This window comes from Phytophthora infestans, genomic scaffold, assembly GCF_000142945.1.
Source record: "Phytophthora infestans T30-4 supercont1.75 genomic scaffold, whole genome shotgun sequence".
In the NCBI taxonomy this organism is placed as follows: Eukaryota; Oomycota; class Peronosporomycetes; order Peronosporales; family Peronosporaceae; genus Phytophthora; species Phytophthora infestans.
The window spans coordinates 335261-357188 of record NW_003303684.1 but is presented as its reverse complement, the minus strand read 5'-3'; the positions used below and the strand labels follow the sequence as shown (position 1 = coordinate 357188).

Genomic DNA, 21928 nt, shown 5'->3' with positions numbered 1-21928 from the left:
GAATAAATGTCCATCATTGAATGAAAACTTGAGCGAATTTAAGACACAGAATTAAATTAATCGAGTTATTTTTTTTGTCTGAAATCTCCATTGTTAAACCGAGGACCAGAATTTGGCACCAGAATGCTCGAGCGTTGCACCAAAGCAAAACTTTAAAACACCAAAGGATTTCAGCGGAGCACCACACTAAGAAATTAGGATAAACCACTACAGATTTCGCACGCAACACCAACGCGTTGTAGGATATTGATCATACTACTCCGTCCCAAGTTCACGATGTCCAAGGGACCAGTTAAACGCCTGAGACCAACCATGACCACATTATCGCTACTGCTGCTCGCTAAAGCTTTTCGTGTCTCAGTTGTGCATTTGCCTTCTACTACGACAGCCCCTGGTCGAGATGGAGGAAGTCCAGTTGTCTGCTTGGGTGGAAATATGGAGAACAGCCAACGGCATGGATGTACGCGATGAGTATCTCAACACGTTGCCCCGGTACGCGACAGAGAAAAACAACAAGGTTACGTGCAAAATAGATTATTGGCAGGAAGTGCATGACATGGATGCTGCGTTTGACCACCATACGATGAGCTCAGTTCTTACGAACTGCCGATCACACCGCTGTCTCGCCAATGAAGACGGTGACGACTGCTACTGCCGATATAAGATTAGCACGTGCGACCGCGGGCGAATGAGTGTCGTGTACCAGCAAGGAGTCCATGTGATGCACGATATTCAAGCCATCTCACCACCACACACCCGCCTCACAGGACCAATGAAAAAAAGCTTAGAGGCCAAGTTAGACCTATTTTCATCGGCTTCGACGCAACAGCTTTACGCACACATTTCGTTGGCGATAGAGCGAAATGATCTCAATGGTCCAGCTCCGCTGGAAACCCAGGTTGACCGTTCCTGCGGCGCTGGAGGCGGAATCATCCTGGTAACGACACTAGTCAAGTCTCATCAATTGTTGACACTTCGTTGTACGACGTCTTCGGTCTGAGCGACGCAACTCCGACTCGGGTTGTGTACTTCAGTGATGCAGTCTTCAGCCAAAATCGCTGGGTTTTGCGGGTTGGAGTCGGTACCGCGGACGATCCTTTCCGTGTCGGCTTGACGTGCTACAAACTACTTCACGACTACGTGCAAGTGCAGCGTGCGGAATCGTTGACCACGTTAATTCACCTTGACAGCACATTCAACACGGTAGCTCAGAAGTTTCCTGCGTTTGTGATCGGATATTCGGACAGAGGTGGCCACTTCCTTCCATTGTTTTTTTTTGTACATCCAAACGAAAGGCTGGAGACGTGGAGCGGTGTCTGCGTGCTTCGAAGCGCGCTATTCATGAAACGTTTGGAGAGACATTCGACCCTGAATTCGTTATGATCGACGGTGACAAAGCGGAGCGCAATGCGTTGATGGCTGAGCTTCCGTCGGCAACAATTTTGATGTGCTGGTACCACGTCATGCACAACGTGTTTAAAAGGTTGCACACGCTCGGTGTAGACGTTGAAAGAAGCGTTGAGGTTTTTGAGCAGCTGTACGATCTGCACTATGCCCAACGAGCTGTCTTCGATGGGCTGAAGGCTAGCATTGGGGCGGTTTGGGAGGGTTACCCAAAGAAGAGCGCGAAGTATTTAATGGGTCAGTACTTAAAAAAAGTCCTGGATGAATGGGAGTTTCTGAAAGTGGCAGGCATTCTGGTCACCCTCGGGCTATAGGACGACAAATAATCCGCTAGAACAATATCACAAGACGTACAAAATTATCAGCAACAATCCTCGGGCAACCCCTAAACAAATGCTACAAGGGATGTCTGACTCTATGCATACCTCCCTGAATGAAGGCCGAGCCTTTAGCGTTTCACCCGAAGCCTCCGAGCGCCTGATTGAGCTGTATGCTTTGCTTAAACCCCACCGAAGTCTACGACCCACGCGTGTACCATCAGGGAATCCTCAAATGGTTCTCCTCAAGGTTCACCAAGATTTGCTCGAAACTGATAACTTGGCGCTGATCGCCAAGATCAAGCGAGATAGTTCGGTGAATGACGTTCGCGTCCATATGGCGGGTATGCCCGACGAAGGCTGGTTTGTGGATGTACAAGAACTCTCGTGTGGATGTCTTTACAACGCCAAAAATGGTATGTGTCTTCACGTGCTAGCAGCGAGATTTGAGGCCGGTGTTCGCATTCCTGGCACAGCTGCACAACCACGGCGCTTTGTTACCAATATTCAGCGACCCCGTAGACGGACTATTTCTGCTCGCCGTGTTAGGAGAACAAATGAAGCGGCCACTGCTCAAAATTCTACTCCCGGCAGTAAAGCTTCTCGGAGTGACAATTCTGAGGGTGGTGTAACGGAGAGCGAAGGTGATATCTCCATGCAGACGACACAGTGCTCTGAAGAACCTAGCCTATCAGCACTTCCACACACCCCCAATGGACATTAGTAGCGCTAACGAAATGGCCACTTCTTGTTTCACCAAATGGAAGTAAATCAATGTATTTGATATTCTTTAAGCTTGAAGATAACTGAAAGCTAAACGGAGCGTTTTGCTGAGAGTTTTGTTGACCAGTGCCTGCTTTTGATTTGAAATACTGTGCGTAGCAATCGAGGTACTCGATTTTCTTTACAGGTTTAGCAGCAATTTGACTTGGATTTGCAATATCATAGAAAGGGATGTATAGACGAGTAGTCGTAAATGGAAAGATTTGACCAGAAGTCGAGATCTGTGTAATATTGTTAGGTTAGCTATTTTTGGGGTCGTGTACGGGTAGGGCCTAATAATTGGGTCAGGCGGGTTTCCCGATCAAAACGCCAGGCCCTACCAAACCCAAGACCAATTGCTAAGCTATATAGTGAAGTGAAAGATACGAAGCTAAGCGGTTGGGTTAAAATGCTTAGACCACGATGGTCTGCGCAGCACGAGGCTGGTCGGCTTCAGTGTCGCCATCATCGGCATCACTGTCATTGCTGATCACATCTGCGCCCAAATTGGTAGCAGCAGCGTCCTCTTCGCTGCTAGTACCAGAGACGCCCTCGTTGTCATCATCACGGTCGAAATCTACGGCCTCGTCATCTTCTTCACTGCTCGATTCTTCTTCTTCTGTAGGAAGATCCACAGGGCGAGGAAGTTGGACGGTCTCACGAGTTTTTCCACGGGATCGGCGACTATGAATAGCGGCAATACCAGTGACATGGCCTCGCGCTAAAGCCTCAATAGTACCTATAAAGTTCGTAAGACTGGGGTGTGGTGTCAAGAAAGCGGCGTTCAACTCTCTGTTGAACCTCTCTAATGGATTATTCGTTCGAGCAACAAGCCGTTTATTTAGACCGTGGACATTCCATAGCCCAGTATCGTAGAGCTCCAGCCAGGTTCTCTTGAAATAGTTCCAAAAGCAACGCCACTTAGAGCGAGCGTAGGGAACACCGTCGCTGCGGCAGCGATCCTTGATTTGACGCTTGACCCACGTAATGCCTCCAACCTCGATCCGGTCCTCCGGCACGACGGTTAGCATATCTAGTACATCAGGGGTCATAGCGATTGATGCAGCTGTGTTCGTAATACCTAACTTGCGCATTTTACGGCGGACTGCCTGTTTAAAATGGAACAGGCAGCCGATCACTTGTGCGCTCGAAAATTGGACGCCAACCGCGTCGATGAGGGCACGTTCAAAGTCGCAGACGACCTCCGCCGGGTCGTTTATTTATCCGTAGTTTGCATGATGAAATGAAAGACGTCGAAGTAGGTGTCATTAGTGCGATGGAATGTCAAGACGTAGAACACTGGGCAGTAGTATCCAGTGGACCGATCGAAAACCATGAGAACAATGCATTGCTTGAAGCCACGAGGCACACACCGGAAAGTACCGTCAATAAATATTGATGTACCAGCGTACTTAAGCAGTGAAATCAACTCCGGGTGCGCCCACCCGATCATTCGACAGGGGTTTTCGTTGTCATTAAACCCACAGATGTAGTGAAATTGAAAAAAGTTGAGCGGTTGATCTCGGACTCGAGAAAGCGGTGGAAGTTCAACACGACCATGTACATTCCCACCGAAATGACGGTCTCGTACACGATAGACTCGAGCTGAGAACTTGCTCACGAGAGAAACCAACAAGTGCCTGGTTTTGACCGCCGCCGTAGAACTGTTTATCGCCTCGACTCCAGATAGTCGCTGCCGGGAGCGACATTTCGGTACATGCTAGGTTATCGACTGCGGCTTGCATGTCGGCCACAATGTCTAGAGGCTGGGCAAGAGGTATGTGATCCCTTCTGCAAATGTGCGGTACAAAATTTCCATATTCCATAGACTCCGAAACCAGCTCCACCTTGGCGCTGCATTGTTGCCCTCGATAAGAACTGCAGCGATACACGACCTTACGACGTGAGGAGCACGCTTTGGTGTACAGTACTGGTAGCCACAGATGTTTATAATGGTTGAATATCTACCATTGCGAACTGCTGATGAGTGTGGGAGGGTCAACCCACCTGCCGGAACTGAAGAAGTGTCGTGGGTTACATTGCTACGTGGAGCAACCGTCGACCGAGTTGGCTCGACTAAGGATGCTGTGTCTGGGTCAGAGACGTTGGGGTCTACGTCGGCCATGGAAGAAGTTGTGTTCGACTTGTTGGAAAAGAAGAAATAATGGAAATAGTGCACGGGCTCACATCAGAACAAAATGGTTGTTAAGAAACCCCTAAGTAGTGGTTTCTAGTGTTCGAGGGAGTTTTGAAACAGCCATGGAAGTTGGTAACCAGACTTGTTTGCACTTGATCCAGGTAACTCTGAACGGCTGCCTTCTAGCATTGTTTTATAAAGTTCAGACCGAAATAGCCGACCGCACTAGAACTATTGACGACGAGTGGAAATGGAACCTGACCCAATAATCAGGCCTGACCTGTATCCGACCCCGTTAATATTCTACCTAATGTTAGACATAACACCAAAAGCAACTCGTAGTGACCCAGCTGCGCCTGTTGTTAGTTTACCTGCGTTTGGATTACCTGCTGCTGCAGATGCTACCATAACAGGAACTGTAGAACTACCATTTAATGATAAAGACGATAAGCTCATTAGATCACCAGTAGCAGTCGTAATATCAACAAAACCTGTGTTGAGGTTAGATTTATTGATTTGAGGGTTCGCAACAAGATCCAGTTCTTTGAAGATGGGATGGAGGTCAACTAAACGAATCTTTAATACGTAGTACCATGTACCAGCAACTCCACCAGCAGGCGTTACACCTTGCTACATACCCACCAGTACCTTGCTGTTGAATTTTAGATAGAATTGCACCACTTTGCGTTGTAGGCCACCCAAGCGTGTTTGTTGCTGTAATCGCTGTTCCAGAGGCATCAGAGGTACCGGTTTGCTGTGGATTCCAAATTAGACGCTGGATTAGTCCGCTATTATGAGCTGGAGTTGTTTCTGGAATTAAACCAGTAGCTACAGTTGTGGCAGCATACTGAATTATTGACAAACCTATCTCCTTGTGTTGAAGAAGCAGGATTACTACCGCTTTGTGGGAAATTCAGACTGACAACATCATCTGGAGCAATATAGCAGTCTGCACCGCTCTTTAGTTAATCATCATCACACCATTCAGTTTGAGCTCGTAAATTGCTCCAATAAGTTTTGTAGTCATTGCTCGTAATGACACTTTTACCATTAATTTCAACCGATAATTTATCCACAACATTCCATACACCAGCTTTTAAGCCTACTAAAAAACGATTTAAAACTCCATTAAGGGCATTTGAGGATGTATTTCTAACCGTTACGACATAAGGAACTACTAGATATCAATCCCGAAGACTTCCATACCCGGTAACACCATTTAGCTGCGAAGTTGCATTAATCGTTACACTCCCCGATTGATACGAACCATTATTATCATCAACAACGCTGATATCACCAATACTAATACTGTAGTTCTAATGGATTGTACAGGGATGGTACATAATTATTTGGTGGCATCCTGTAGAACGATCCTTTATATAATATAACAGATACAATTGGCAAACGAAATCGTAGATTTCCATGAGTTCAAGTCCTGATTTTGGTGGGATGCTTCCTAAAGCGTTTAAAAAGAAATCTTTCGGAGTAAATGAAAAGCTTGGTATCCAGAAGCTTTTTCGAATGATATTTCTAGGTCCGAGTTTCTCTGGCAAGTCAGATCTACCTTTCCATATACTTAAAAAGTCCCCACATGCTTATAGTCATTTACATATTATAGCTCGCGACCCTGATCAAGAGTTGTACGATTACATTAAAGAAAAACTACAAGGATTCGTGACGTTTTATGATCCTGATGCTCCTCCAAGCGTTGATGCTATCAAAGAGATTCCAAATGCTTTACAACTTTTTATTATTGATAATTATTCCAACGATAAGAAGCTTCAGAAAGTCATTTCTTTACTCGGGGAAGACACAAAGGGCTTTCAACAATTTTCATAGCTCATAGTTAATTTGCTACTGATAAGATGATTCGATTGAATTCTGAATACATAGCTATTCTAAAAGCAAATTCAAAACGCGATCTCCAGTTAATTTTGAAAGATTTTAATCTACCTGGAGTAAGGGAAGATGATATTTACAGGTATTACAAACAAGCAACAGCTCAGAAAGGCCAAATATTGTTCATTGACTCTGTCAAGCAACAAATTCGGAAGAATTTCAAAGGTGAAATTTATAATTAGTTTCTCTCATGGAATATACCGGTGCCAAAAACAAAAGCTTCGCTTTAATATAAGTACGATGACGAGCACTATTATCTTTAATCGCAATAACATTGTTTCCAATGGGTTGAGTAATACATTTAGATTTAATTTTACCGGATCAAGCGTTAATTTCAAAAATCAGGAAATCGCGCTATCGAGCCTGCAAATGTGACGGGGTCACACAGCACCTTGCGCAAGAGGAAGTTATCTTCCGAGAGTATACAAACTCTCAGTGAACGGCAGTTCACAGGTCCCCTCTTTTATTAAAGAGAGCGAAGTGACCCAAATAAGGTAGATTGTAAACTGAGTATATTTATAGGTAGATTAAGTTTGGGTTTAATACAAACTGTTAGTTACCTATAGAAATGCAATGTCATTTAACCAATGGTTGGCTTTGAACGACCTTGGTACCTTGTACCAAATATCTCGGAGTATGACGTGTCATACTCCTGAAGTGTGAAGTGTCACACTTCATGTAACCAGGGTACACTTAGGGCTACGTACCCCGTTACATCCTCCTTCGGTTTACCGACCAATCAGAATGAAGAGGTGTTCGTCACAAACTCTCATTCTCAAAGTCGAAAACCATCGACTTGGCCGCGCGAGCGCGGCGGAGGCTCACTTCACAGTTAGAGCCTCGAGCAGCAACCTGTGCGCTCTTCGTCAAGGTCTCCACTTCGACCGTTAACATGCCTCGCGGCACTGCTAAGAGCGGTGCTAAGACACGCTCCAAGGCTGCAGCCGGTAAGGTGCAGGCCAAGAGCACTAAGCCTCACGGCAAAGGCTCTGCACTCAAGGAGGCTACTCAGGTGGCCTCCGAGGCGATCGGTTCCTCGGGTGACGCGGCGGCGGACAAGCGCGCAAGCAGGCGCCGCAGTCCGTCGCCCTCGTCTTCAGACAACCGTCCAAACCCTCGGTTCGTAGAACGCGAGTTCAACTCGGGCAGTGAAGACGATGCCGAGTCCGAGAGCACTCAGGATGCTCCTGCGGGCTCTGTGGGAGGGCACAGCCCAGTGCCCAGTGAGCACAAAGAAGGCAGCGTGCAGTCGCCCGCTAGTGATCACGGTGATCACAGTCCGAGGACCTCTGTGCGCTCTGAGAGTCCGGCCGTTAAGGCTAAGGGCGCTCCCAAAGCCGGTGGCGATGAGGAAGAGAATCCTCGCAAACGTCTCTCGCTTGCCGAGGGTCTTGCGCGCGCTAAGGCCTCTAAAGCCGAAGGCGCCAAGCCCTCAAAGAAGCGTACCGCCTCTTAGTCTCCACTCCGCGAGGAGAAGGAGACTCGACGCTCCTATCAGAGTCTCTTCGGCTCCTCGGATGAAGAGGAGGAGAAGGAGGAAGAAGAGGAAGCGGAGGGTGCCATTGTTGAGCCCCGGGAGGTCTCGAATGACCTCGACCAGCAGCAGGAGGATTTCCAAGCTGCCCAGCGCGTGCGTGGGGGTTCGGTGGCGGCACCCGTCAGCCAGGGAGCTGCCATCAACTCAAGAGGGTATTGGCCTCCCGAGGAGAGCTCTGGGGCTGACCTCTTCTTAGAGCTTCTCGTCGCTCCTCGTGGCCTTGTGGGCGGCCACACTTCTAGGGGCATCTATGAACGAGCCCTTGTTCAGAAAGAACAGTTGTTCGTCGACAACGTGGAGGCTGCTCGGTGTGTGCTTCTCGCGCAACACCGCATTCCCCTTAAGGACTTCACGACTTGTCGTAAGAAGCCCGAGACCCGGGGTGGTCTCTATCCTGTTTGGGGATACCCCTGGGTTATGCCCGAGAACATGTTCTGGGCGTGGGTGGAGACTCTCAAGTACTCGCCCACGGAGTTATGGGAGCTCCATGAAGATCAGCAGCTGTCCCACATCCTGGACCAGCGTGATCTTCGTGTGAGGTTTGCCCACTTGATCAGCAAGCGTATGCTGCCAAGGGACATCCTGAAGCGCGCGGCTTCTAGCGCTCACGATGAGCGCGGGTACGGTATGTATTCATCGTCCGTACCCCGTTCGGGCAAGAAGCCCCGGACTACTTATGAAGCTGCCGCCGCTTCTGTTCCCAGATTGCGACAGCCTTCGGGCAGTCAATCAGGAGCCGTTCAATCGGCTCCCACGAGTTCTCGGAGTGGGCATAACCCCTCCACTTCACGAGGAGCTGTCGCTTGCCGCGACACCGTTGCTCCTGGAGGATCCGCTCCACCTGGAAGTGGGCTTCTCCATTCCGGTCAAGCAGGGGCGGAGGTGCCCTCGTACGAGTACGAGTACTCGGAGCCTCCCGAGAGCCACTCTCGTCCGAGTGCTCCGACTGCTGGTCCGACACAGGACCCTGAGGTTGACCGCCTCCGTCAACGTGTCCTCGTGCTTGAGATTGCACTTGGCCTTGGGACTGGCGGTAATGCTGCCGCCCAGGCCGGGAATCAGGGCGAGCTCGCTCGTCTTGCGGGCCGCCTGGACCTGGTGGAGCGAGAGGTCGCGAGCCTGCACCTGCGGGTGGATCGACGGGCCTCTTTGTCCGATCTGGACGAGGCCTTTCGCATGCTCCGACGGATCGAGGCTTTGTTGCCACGTTCGGAGCCGCCTGCGGCACAGTCCCAGACGTACGCGTATGGTGCGTACCCGGCGTACTCAGCGTACTCGGCGTATGGCTCCGGGGTCCGTTCGTATGGAGCTCCTCCCGCGTACGGTCTTGAGCGCAGCTTTGCCGTCCAGACCGAGTCTCGGGTGCCTGCTCCGACGCCCTCGTCGACGACTGTGACCGGCCCTCGCTTCGAGGAGCTTGGTCAAGGGGGGTCTGCGAGTCAGCAACCCCCTGCGGGTCAAAGTACCGCTTAAGACGTCCGACATAGAACGTCGGGTGCGTCTTCATTGACTTTGGAAGGTCGATGGTGTACGACGCACTATGTCTGGCCAGGACTGCAAAAGGTCCGATGAAGCGGTGCTTCAGTTTGTTGCTGCCGACAGAGCTAACAGTGTCTAGAGGTAGGTTCCTCGTGTCTAGCAACACTAAGTCACCAACCTCAAATATACTTAAGTTTCCTCTTCCTTGTTTGTCTGAGTACTCCTTTTGTTTATCTTGGGCCGCTGCCATGGCATCGCGGACCCTTCTGACATCACTCTGCTTGGTATCCATAAAGGATTTCACTTGTTTCCGCAGCGAAACTGGCCTCACATCCGAGACCTGGGAGGAAAGGGCTTTCCGAGCCTCTCCCCCACTTAGAATAGAGGAGTCAGTGTCTCCTCGAAGAGTGAGAGGCACTCTGGTGTGGCGGAAGCCGTTCAAGTAGAACGGCGTAAACCCCGTGGACGCGTGCACCGCGTTGTTGAGCGCAAACTCAACAGCTGGAAGCTGCGTCGCCCACGTACGTGGTGCTACCGCGCACACACTGCGCAGAGTGTCCTCGAGCACTCGATTGACGCGCCCTGTCTGGCCGTCTGTCTGTGGATGATCCGCAGTGGACATCCGCAGACGAGTTCCCAGTAAAGGAAACAGCGTTTCCAAAACGCAGCAGTGAACCGCGGGTCTCGGTCCGAGACAATCGTCTCCGGGAGACCGTGATAGCGGAACACGCCATCGACGAACAACCTTGCGGTTTGTTCGCCCGTTACAGTGACGGGAACCGGAGCAAGATGTACCATCTTGCTCAGCCGACACACGAACACCAAAATTCCGGTGTTGCCGTGTCCGTCGGCGGGAAGCCCAAAGATGAAGTCAAGACTCATCGACTTCCAACAATCAGCCGGTACGGGCAGGCTCTGTAGTGGAGCCGAAGAGTGCCCTGCGGGTTTGACCCGCTGACATGTTTCGCATGTCTTGACGTATCGGGCGACCCACTTGTACATGTGTCCACCAGAAGGACTGAGAGACCGACAGAAAGGTCTTCTCGCGGCCCAAGTGGCCGCTGGAGGGCGCGTCATGCGCCTCCGCGAGGATGTCGAACTTCAGATCCTCGTCGTTGGGTACGACCACCCGTGGAGGATCAGTGGGCTCCACCCGATAATAGAGGAGGCCCTCCTTCAACTCATGTCGGTGGAGCCGTGAGCGCTGTCGCGACGAGAGCCAGTCGGACTTCGCGCTCGTTCCGGCCTTAAGGAACTTGACGATAGGCGCGACAGCCTCATCGTCCCGATACGCCATGCGTATCCGATCATATAGATCCGTTGTCACCCGCGTGATGTGGGCCAACTCATAGTCGGGACGCCGAGAGAGGGCGTCCGCAAGCACGTTGAGCTTGCCCGGCTTGTATTCGACGCGGAAGTTGTATTCCGCGAAGAAGGACGTACTCAGCGTACTCGGCGTATGGCTCCGGGGTCCGTTCGTATGGAGCTCCTCCCGCGTACGGTCTTGAGCGCAGCTTTGCCGTCCAGACCGAGTCTCGGGTGCCTGCTCCGACGCCCTCGTCGACGACTGTGACCGGCCCTCGCTTCGAGGAGCTGGGTCAAGGGGGGTCTGCGAGTCAGCAACCCCCTGCGGGTCAAAGTACCGCTTAAGACGTCCGACATAGAACGTCGGGTGCGTCTTCATTGACTTTGGAAGGTCGATGGTGTACGACGCACTATGTCTGGCCAGGACTGCAAAAGGTCCGATGAAGCGGTGCTTCAGTTTGTTGCTGCCGACAGAGCTAACAGTGTCTAGAGGTAGGTTCCTCGTGTCTAGCAACACTAAGTCACCAACCTCAAATATACTTAAGTTTCCTCTTCCTTGTTTGTCTGAGTACTCCTTTTGTTTATCTTGGGCCGCTGCCATGGCATCGCGGACCCTTCTGACATCACTCTGCTTGGTATCCATAAAGGATTTCACTTGTTTCCGCAGCGAAACTGGCCTCACATCCGAGACCTGGGAGGAAAGGGCTTTCCGAGCCTCTCCCCCACTTAGAATAGAGGAGTCAGTGTCTCCTCGAAGAGTGAGAGGCACTCTGGTGTGGCGGAAGCCGTTCAAGTAGAACGGCGTAAACCCCGTGGACGCGTGCACCGCGTTGTTGAGCGCAAACTCAACAACTGGAAGCTGCGTCGCCCACGTACGTGGTGCTACCGCGCACACACTGCGCAGAGTGTCCTCGAGCACTCGATTGACGCGCCCTGTCTGGCCGTCTGTCTGTGGATGATCCGCAGTGGACATCCGCAGACGAGTTCCCAGTAAAGGAAACAGCGTTTCCAAAACGCAGCAGTGAACCGCGGGTCTCGGTCCGAGACAATCGTCTCCGGGAGACCGTGATAGCGGAACACGCCATCGACGAACAACCTTGCGGTTTGTTCGCCCGTTACAGTGACGGGAACCGGAGCAAGATGTACCATCTTGCTCAGCCGACACACGAACACCAAAATTCCGGTGTTGCCGTGTCCGTCGGCGGGAAGCCCAAAGATGAAGTCAAGACTCATCGACTTCCAACAATCAGCCGGTACGGGCAGGCTCTGTAGTGGAGCCGAAGAGTGCCCTGCGGGTTTGACCCGCTGACATGTTTCGCATGTCTTGACGTATCGGGCGACCCACTTGTACATGTGTCCACCGGAAGGACTGAGAGACCGACAGAAAGGTCTTCTCGCGGCCCAAGTGGCCGCTGGAGGGCGCGTCATGCGCCTCCGCGAGGATGTCGAACTTCAGATCCTCGTCGTTGGGTACGACCACCCGTGGAGGATCAGTGGGCTCCACCCGATAATAGAGGAGGCCCTCCTTCAACTCATGTCGGTGGAGCCGTGAGCGCTGTCGCGACGAGAGCCAGTCGGACTTCGCGCTCGTTCCGGCCTTAAGGAACTTGACGATAGGCGCGACAGCCTCATCGTCCCGATACGCCATGCGTATCCGATCATATAGATCCGTTGTCACCCGCGTGATGTGGGCCAACTCATAGTCGGGACGCCGAGAGAGGGCGTCCGCAAGCACGTTGAGCTTGCCCGGCTTGTATTCGACGCGGAAGTTGTATTCCGCGAAGAAGGACAGCCACCTCGCCATCCTTTGGGAGAGGTGAGGCGAGTTAGTCGCCGTCCTCAAGGACGCGTGGTCTGTGTAGATCACAAAGGGCCTAGAGCCCAGAAGGTGAACACGGAACTTCACAAGGGCATATTTCATTGCCATGAGCTCCTTGTCATGGACAGGGTAGTTCCGCTCGGCGGCTTTGAGCTGTCGGGACTGGAACGAGATGACTCGTTCCTGTCCAGCCGTGTCGTCCTGCAGCAATGCACACCCGATGGCGTAATCAGAGGCATCGCAGACGACGCTAAACGGCTTCGTCTCGTCCGGCAGAGCCAGGACAGGGGCCTCTTGGAGACTGGCCTTGATGCTGTCAAAAGCATCCTGGTGCTCTTGTTCCCAGCGCCAGTCGACGTCCTTCTGAAGGAGGCTCGACAAGGGCTTAGCGAAGCGCGCGTACCCAGCGCTGTACTTGTGAAGGTAGTTGGCCAAGCCCAACCACTTTCGAAGATCCTTCTGGGATCGGGGCGTCGGCCATGCTGCTATGGCCTTGACCTTGTCTGGGTCAGCCCGAACGCCCACGTTGCTGACGAAGCAACCGAGAACTTTAATCTCTGGTGACGCGAAAACGCACTTGTCGATGTTGGCGTAGAGCTTGTTCGCTCGCATCACGTCCAACACTCGACGGAGGTGTCCTAGATGCACCTCCATGGCCGTCTTGCCTCCCTCGGCACGGCTATGGACGAATATGTCGTCGAAGTACGTCTGTACGAAGGTACGCAATGGGCGGAACAATTGCGTCACCAGGCGATTGAACGTCGCCGGGGCGTTAGACAAGCCCTGCGGCATGCCGAGCTACTCCCAAAGCATGCCACTTGGAGTGCTCACCGCGGTGAGCGGGATGTCACTCTCTCACATCAGGATCTGGTAGTATCCGTCTACCAAATCCAGCGCACTGTACAGTACGCTCCCGGCCATGTTGTTCAACAACACATCCTTTCGTGAATTCGGTGTTTAGGCCGGCACCGTTGCGTTGTTCAGCTTGTTATAAGCGTGATCCAGACGCCACTTTCCGTTCGGCTTCCGAACGCAGAAAGTCGGCGTCGAGTGCGGGGATTTCGATTCCCGCACCATGCCTGCCTTCGCTTTTGCGGCGAAGAAGGCATCAATGACCTCGCACTGTTCGCGCGGGAGAGGCCATTGCCTCGTGACACAATACTTTGTGCCGGGAACGAGATCAATCTCGTGCCGTACGCCTCGATCCGGTGGAAGTTGGGTTGGTGGGTGTTTGGTCACCACGTCCGCATACTCCGTCACCAAAGGATACACCGGATCCTTGGGATTCTTGAGAATCTCAGAACCCAAGCGCGCCTGACGCTGCTTGTTCATGTCTTCCAGGACGTTCTCGTCCAAGACAGAGGAGGAGTTCAGCTCCTCCTGAGTGGTCTCAGGTCTCATGAGTACCATCTCAGCAATCTCTCCAGCCTTGAGGTTGGCCAGGAAAGACTCGACCGTCATTTACCTCGAGGTTCAGTATCTCTGCAACCTCTGGCAACGGCTCCAGGTGGACACCAGATGCCTTGACGGGTAAACCGGTCTCGCCATCGAAGATGTGATAACACTCTTCCACCGGCCTTGTCGGAGGAGCCCGGGCCCTGGACTCCGAGTCGCTTGAAGCGACGTCGATCGGAACGAAGTTCGGATCCGACTTGAGGCGGCGGCGGTGTCTTTGCCGACGGCGTCTGTGACGGGGTGCTTTGCTGCCCACGTCTAGGGATGTCGTCGCTACGACATCCGAGGCACTCGTGGCCTCGTGTGATACTGTTGTACCCTCACAGGAAGCGTGTTCAACGCCTTCCTCTTCAGTTAAGGTCTGGGCGACCGCGTGTGGCACTGTGTTACCCACACAGGAAGCATATCCGACGTCTTCCTCTTCAGTTAAGGTCTGGGCGACCGTGAGTGGAACTCTGTTACCCACTCTGAACACGCTGTTCTCAGTGTTCATGACAGCTGCAGCTGTCTGCGGAACTAAGTTACCCGCCTGTGGACCTAAGTTACCCACTTGGCCGGCGCCTCTTCTGGGCGCGGCCACCATCAAAACATCCTGGGAGTCGTCATATACGTCGACGACTCCCAAGCATCTGCCGGATGCTTTGGTACCCTGGCAGCCCTCGCGGGCGCCCCGGGTCCTGACAGAGGTGGGAACATGACTCACCAATGCTCTGTCGGACTGCGCAGGGCGGCTGGCACCGATTGCCTTGCCTCGCCAGTCGATCCAGGGCTCGTGCTTCTCAAGCCAGGGCATGCCCAGGATCATATCATATGGATCCATATCGAGAACAGTGAACTGTTCGAGGCTGTCAAAGTCTTCAAACTTGACAGCCAGATCCACTTGGACGTTGGGGACAGTGACGACCTTCCCGTCGGCCAGTCGCACTGACACCGTCCCGTTGCCCTTGCTTTCTCGCAAAGCTTCGGACAACTTGTTGCTGTTACGAGCAACCGTCTGGCGGCGTGCGAAATTCTTCGACGCCCCAGAGTCAATCAAGATTCTAAAGGGGTGATCGTACCCCCGTCCACATCCGTGTACTACGAGCAACCCGCCGCTGCTCTTCGCCGATTCGAGAGTGCGAAGACTCTCAGGGGCTAAGTCCCCGTGGTACGCGCCACCCGCGCACCCATCACGAAGACTTAGTTCTTCCCCAGTAGGGCGCCCCCGCCCCTACTGGTTCCCTGCGTTCCCCTCTCCCCGGGATCCTGGCTTCTGCCAGCGACCCTTGAGGGCGGGCTTGGGGAAGGACCGTCTGCGGAGTCTTTCCGCGGGACAGTCGCGCTTGAAGTGGCCCATCTTCCCACAGTCGAAGCAGCGGATGTCACGCTGTTCGGCGGACCCGAGTTCCATGGGAACTGGTCCGTTGGGGCTTGTTCGACCGGGAGCCGACAAGGAGCTCCCAGGCCACGCTGAGGCCGGCGTACGCGCCTGGCGATGGCTGTACCCTTCTTGAAGAGCCACTTGAATTGCCTCTTCAAGGGTGCTTGCCTGCACCCGGAACAGCTGAGTGCGTGCGGGGCCCACTCGAAGGTTGTCCATGAACACAGTCATCTTGATGTGTTCATTGAGTGGGTTTCCCACTTGGGACGCCGTGAGCTCCCGTATCTCTTGCACATACTCGTGCAGTTCGCGCCTTCCTTGTTTACACGCGAGGAAGCGCGAACGCTGGCTGTACTCGTAGTTCGCCGGGAGGAACGCGGCTCGGAGCTGTTCGCACAGCTGAGCCCAGGATGTGAAACATCCAGGGGATGTTGCTTCCCGAGTGTACACCCAACTCTTAGCACGACCGCTAAGGTTGGAGAGTGCAAAAGCAACACGCAGTTGCTCGGTCGAGATCAGAGCCGCGTCCGTCGCGAGCTCTACTTCTCGGACCCAGAAGTGAAGGTTCTCGCCTTCCTTCCCTTCATACGACTTTACCTTCAGCCGTATTGGCTTTGGGTGAGGCGGATTTGCTTCCGCCGCCGGAGACTGCAGGTTCTCCCGCACATGCGCGATGAGGCCCTGCTCGTACGCGTCGAATGCATTGACGCGCTCGAGCTGCTCAGCCGGTGTTGACACCACCAGGCTCTGCAGGGCCTCCATCCCGAGGATGCCTGCCATCTTCCGAACCGACTCGAACTGAGAGTCGTTCAAATGGGAGAAGTCGTTCCTATCCATGGCAACGAACTTCGGAGGCTCAGGTAGTCTACCCGCGATGGCGTGGATTGACTTCAAGTGCTACCAAGTGTGACGGGGTCACACAGCACCTTGCGCAAGAGGAAGTTATCTTCCGAGAGTATACAAACTCTCAGTGAACGGCAGTTCACAGGTCCCCTCTTTTATTAAAGAGAGCGAAGTGACCCAAATAAGGTAGATTGTAAACTGAGTATATTTATAGGTAGATTAAGTTTGGGTTTAATACAAACTGTTAGTTACCTATAGAAATGCAATGTCATTTAACCAATGGTTGGCTTTGAACGACCTTGGTACCTTGTACCAAATATCTCGGAGTATGGCGTGTCATACTCCTGAAGTGTGAAGTGTCACACTTCATGTAACCAGGGTACACTTAGGGCTACGTACCCCGTTACAGCAAATCTACAATTCACAATTCAATATGAATGGCAGTTTATACAGCAACAACACGTTCAGTGTTTTAGTTCCAACAGCAGCAACCTATCAAACAGTCTCCATTACGCTTCCAAATGGTTACTATTCGTATGCAGATATTTCAAACTACATTCAGTCTCAGTTAGTTAGTATCGGTGCATATTTGATTGATTCTCAAGGTAATAACGTTGTATAAATCGCTATTAGAGAGAAAGCAACGTACTACTCTTGTGAAATTACTTGCTTAGCAACACCAAATTCTGTTCCAAGTAGATATTCGTGTTCATCAACTGGTGTATATTCATTAATGATCGGTGTCGCCGTCAAACTAAAAGTAGAAGTGTGTTCATTTCTCTGTTGTTAGAAAAGAACTAAAAATATGCAAATTGCGGGATTGGTCGGTGGTTACTCAACCTCTTCGTTCGAGGTATAAACACCGACCAGAAGTGCTGTAGTTGCTGGGCACCATCCCAGCAACTTACTGTACTTGTAGCAACCGCTACAACACTTCCCCCTTCGAAAGACATCGTTTTCTCCTGCAGCCACTATCTTACCTGTGAGACGATTGCTGGCAACGTTAAGTCGATTACTTGATGCTCAGAGCCTTTCGCAGCGCTTTGACTGGCGCAAGTTTACCGTGTGCGCGGACAAATGCCTAACCAGCACTTGGCACATCTTCAAACAGTACAGCAGCAGGCTCCCACGAGTCCTCTAGAATATCTAGCCCCCGCCAGTGCACCTTAATCTCGTGGCATTTTTCGTTCTTATTGTAGCGTGCCTTGAGTAGGCTCTCCACGATATGTCCCTCACTGCTGTGCGCAATATGCTGAAGAAGGTCCTCGTTGACGTTAAGAGAGATGTCTGCATAAAATTTTAATCGACTGGCATGGGCCTCTTTGCGCTGTCCTGTTACCAAGTTTTTAATTCTCAAAAACCCAGTTGGTTTCCGTACCAACTACTTGAGCAGGTCCGCACCACTTCACACGAAGCTTGCTGCGTGTATGTTGCCACACATCTGCATATAGCACAAAGTCCCCAATGTCAAATTGCGCCATCGTTGTTCCCTTCTTTTTGTTCCGTGCCTCTCTGCCCGTAGCGCGAACAGCGTTATTCACTTGACTTGCGCGTCAGTGGATATCCACTAGTGCTTGCTGCACTCTCTCCACATTTTGCAGCTGTGATGTCTGAATAGCGTCCAACGTGACCGATTCTATCGCACCTGGTATGAAAATTGTATCACCGGGGCGTATGGCTGGAATCCCTGTCATTGCAGTGACAGGAGCCACTCCACCCAGCGACGGGAACGGAGTATTATTGAGCACCATCTGCACGATCTTCACTACTCTAGGTTATTACCGAGGTTGTAATTTCCATTCCGAAAGGAGAGCCCTGCAGCAGCGCATCGTCTCTCTCATCACCACTTCTACAGTTCCATTCGCCCATGGGCATCGAGCCGTGGTGAAGTGGTGGTGGGCCCCTAACGCATGCTGGAGCGCCTCAATGGTCTTATTTTTAAAGTGCGTGCCCTGGTCACTGACCCAGGTGCGACACACACCGAAACAAGAAAACCAGTCCATTAAACAGTGAAAAGTAGTCTCGGCATCCGCTGCTTCACATGGCAGCAGCCACACAAACTTTGACGCGTCGTCATTAATGACTAACACGTACATTTCACCGGTTGTACTGCTTTTCATGTACAAGTAGTCCCAGTGAATCAACTCGTTGGGCCGCTCTGCGTGCATCGCTTCTCCCAGAAGACGAGGTTTGGGCGGTCCACTCAGAGTACTTGCACAATGTAGGCATCGACGAGCAAAAAACGCAATGTCTTTCTCGATGTCTTTCCAGACAAACTCAGCAGTCACCCTTTCCACTGTAGTTAGCGCCACGGTGACCTGCCACGCCAAAATGACCCACCACGCAGATACGTACTTGGAGTTCCACCACTTCGTCCGAGAACCAAACTCTGCCTTTATCATCTGTCCACAATGCATTGGTCTCTGAGCGAACCAAGTCGCTTGGTCGTGCTGCTGCATCTTGTGCAGTAGCAATGTCCACCTGCGCCGGCCAGACAAAGGTGTCATCGAGCTGTGGAGAAAGCGGCAAGTCAACTTGTCGAATCGTGCACACGGTTTTGAAAGACGAACCCCATCTAGACAGCAGCTCGGCCCAGACATTTTCCTCTCCAGAGATGTCGTGGATGTCGTACTTGTACGCCATCAATAACATCGACCAGCGGTGCAGCTTATCTGCTGTGTATCGTGCAACAGACGTAGAAACGCTATGTGGATCAAATATGTACCGCAGGTTCCTGTGGTCTGTAAAAAAGGCGAATCCGTCCGGGCGATGCAGTAGATAGTCCGCACGACGGCAAGTTTCAATGATAGCATAGGCTTCTTTCTCCACAATGGCCCACCGCTTTGCAGAGCCTGAGAAGGTTCCGCTCAACATCAGTAACGGCTCGTGATCTTGTTCACTAAGTGGTCTGCTAGCCATTCCGGGAGAAATCTGGGTTATTGCGGCGCCCCAATGTTCATCACTTGCGTCGGTATAAACTGAAAGACGTCTTTCGGGGCTCGGGTGTGCTAGCTGAAGCGCATTTTTCAGTGCCTCTTTGCACCGCTCAAGTCAAATGGCTTCTGTACTTCCCCAACCTGCCTCACTGAGCTGAATCTTCCTTACTTGGTTCTTCTTACGCCCTCCTGCCTGGCCATATACTTTCTCCATCAACTGTGACAGAGTGGCCACCAATTTATTGTATGCTGGAATTGCAGTGCGCATCCAATTAAGCGCACAGATGAACTGTTGTAAATCCTGACCAGTACGACGGGGTGGAAGGTTCGCCAGCGCAGCAAGTCGTGCTGGGTCATATCGTACTCCATCACCGGACACAATACGTCCACACCAAAGTGCTTCACGCTGGTAGAACGAAAACTTTTTAGGGTTTAACTTTAATCCCTTTTCCGCACAAATAGTCAACACGTTCTTTAGCAAGCCAAGCAGTACCTCATCGCTGCTCTAATAACCCAAAAGATCATCAATCCAAATGAGCAACCCATTGTTGAACACTTCAGCAAACATCTCTTGAGCTGTTGACTGCACATACGCCACGCTATTCGTGCCACCTATAAGTACCCGAGTAGGTGTTATGACCTTTTCCTCTGTGAGAATGGAGTAAATTTCCTGACACTCCACGGCCATGGCAAACTGCCAAAATCCCTTAAAAAAGTCTAGCGAGAAGTATCGTGATGATCCACGAAGTCGGTCGAAAATTACGTCCAATATCGGCATTGGCCACACGATTTGTTCCACACATTCGTTAGGTCCTCTAACATCGACTGTCATACGATGGCTTCCAGCTTCAGGCTTGTTTACAACATGTGGAGGCGAACACCAGCGGCTGCGTGGGTTTCTGTAGCATAACCCAGCTGATATTTGAGCGTCAATGTGTTCTTGAGAAATTAACGGTGCGTCTGAGAGTACCTTCTCGCTCGGCACCGCACTGGCACGGCGCCAGGCTTGAGTGTCACCGCCATTGGTGGCATATCCACAGGTCTATCTCTTTCAATAATCAAGCGAAAGACGTCAATAAGCTCCATCAGTATGGCCTTCACTTTTTCAACGAATTCAAGTGACGCTCCAAGACGCCGAGCTTCCTCGGCTTTCTCTAGTAGTATGCTTTTAATCAACCCGCGCTGTGTATCCATATCATCAGTAAAAGTAGGAAAACAGATCTGATCTTCATCTTCCTGCAAATTCAATTCTTCCTCTGCAGGTTCGACACGGTTCAACTGTCCTGAGTAAGCTAAAACACTCGCCATTCCACTCGTTGTTTATTCTGTCACATCACTCATATCCCAAACGGACTGCATCTGCTGCGCTACAGCCAGTAGCTTGTCGAAGCTATACCCCAATCGTACTATAATCAAACGAGATAGCAGTAAATCTCCCACTCCAGGCGGAAGTGGTTGATCAGTCACCCAACAGATTACATTCTCCAAAACGAGAGGTCCACGAGGGGTTAAAAAACGTAGATCCAGTTTTACTTTGCTAGTTACTGGCACCGGTCTGTCCCCGATACCCGTAGCTGCTGCTTTTCCAGGTAAGTCTTGCTGAGGAACTCAAGACCCACTCACCGACAACCGCTTCAGTAGCTTAGTTGACAGAAGGCACTTCCGGTGGTCGTTGGTCCACTATAGGCGTAGCGCCCTGAGCAAAGGCCCCCCAACGTGCCTGCAGATGTGGTTGCACGGCTTCAGCCAGGCTCTCGAGGCGCTGGCCTTGCGATCCAACTGCTTCCTCGGCAGCACGGAGCAAACGGTATTGCTCGTCCAGGTACTGCCGGTGTTCGTCCATCTGACGCTTCAACTCCTTTTGTTGCTCTAACAGCTCCGACTGTCGGTCGTGTTGGGCCTGGAGATACTCCGATGTCTGCCCCGCAAGTCGGTCCTGCTGGTGCTGGACATGGCCAAGCTGCTCCGCGGTCGGCTGCTGCACCGCTGCCGAATGATGAGCTAGAGCTTCCACTTGGCGACTTGTCCTTGATTCGCCACTTTGTATCACCGCTGTCTTTGTAGTCGTCTCCTCCAACCGTACGTCACGGTCCGACTAAGGAGGGAGCGGCGGGTACACTGCCACAGGCCTTCCGCCGGCAGAATGTGGCACCATGCCTCGTCAGCGTCTTCCATGCTGAGCGCGACCCCCAGCTAAAGAATTCTTTGATCGGTGTCGCCGTCAAACTAAAAGTAGAAGTGTGTTCATTTCTCTGTTGTTAGAAAAGAACTAAAAATATGCAAATTGCGGGATTGGTCGGTGGTTACTCAACCTCTTCGTTCGAGGTATAAACACCGACCAGATGTGCTGTAGTTGCTGGGCACCATCACAGCAACTTACTGTACTTGTAGCAACCGCTACAACAGTTCACAGGAACTGGATTACCAACCGCTACTAATACAACTCGAATCACTGTTTCAAGCAATGGATTTTCAGCTGGAACATATCCATCGTCCATCCAAACAACGAATCAAGTATTATTGAGCAACATATCTCCCCAAGTAAATCCAGCCAGTAGCTATTTAATCTCATTAATAACCGAGTGACTGTACCCCCAGACATTTTGACATCTTTTAGTGCTCAAGGAACATCTATTGGTCAGTTGATCTCAATTCAACCACCTGAATATCAATGG

General features: G+C 51.7%; 2 protein-coding genes across 2 annotated transcripts; both read left to right on the top strand.

Annotated features, from left to right (window-relative positions):
• Positions 1-4930: 4930 nt before the first annotated feature.
• Positions 4931-5392, top strand: PITG_19137 (uncharacterized protein; the record flags this gene model as incomplete). The annotated part of the gene is made up of 3 exons (XM_002997403.1): positions 4931-5113; positions 5155-5181; positions 5291-5392. The coding sequence occupies 3 exons, from the start codon at positions 4931-4933 to the stop codon at positions 5390-5392; spliced, it is 312 nt and encodes a 103-aa protein (XP_002997449.1).
• A 650-nt stretch (positions 5393-6042) lies between these two features.
• PITG_19136 (uncharacterized protein) lies at positions 6043-6701 on the top strand (the record flags this gene model as incomplete). Its single annotated transcript, XM_002997402.1, has 3 exons — positions 6043-6160; positions 6239-6408; positions 6486-6701. 3 exons carry the CDS (start codon positions 6043-6045, stop codon positions 6699-6701), a joined length of 504 nt encoding a protein of 167 aa, XP_002997448.1.
• Positions 6702-21928: the final 15227 nt, after the last annotated feature.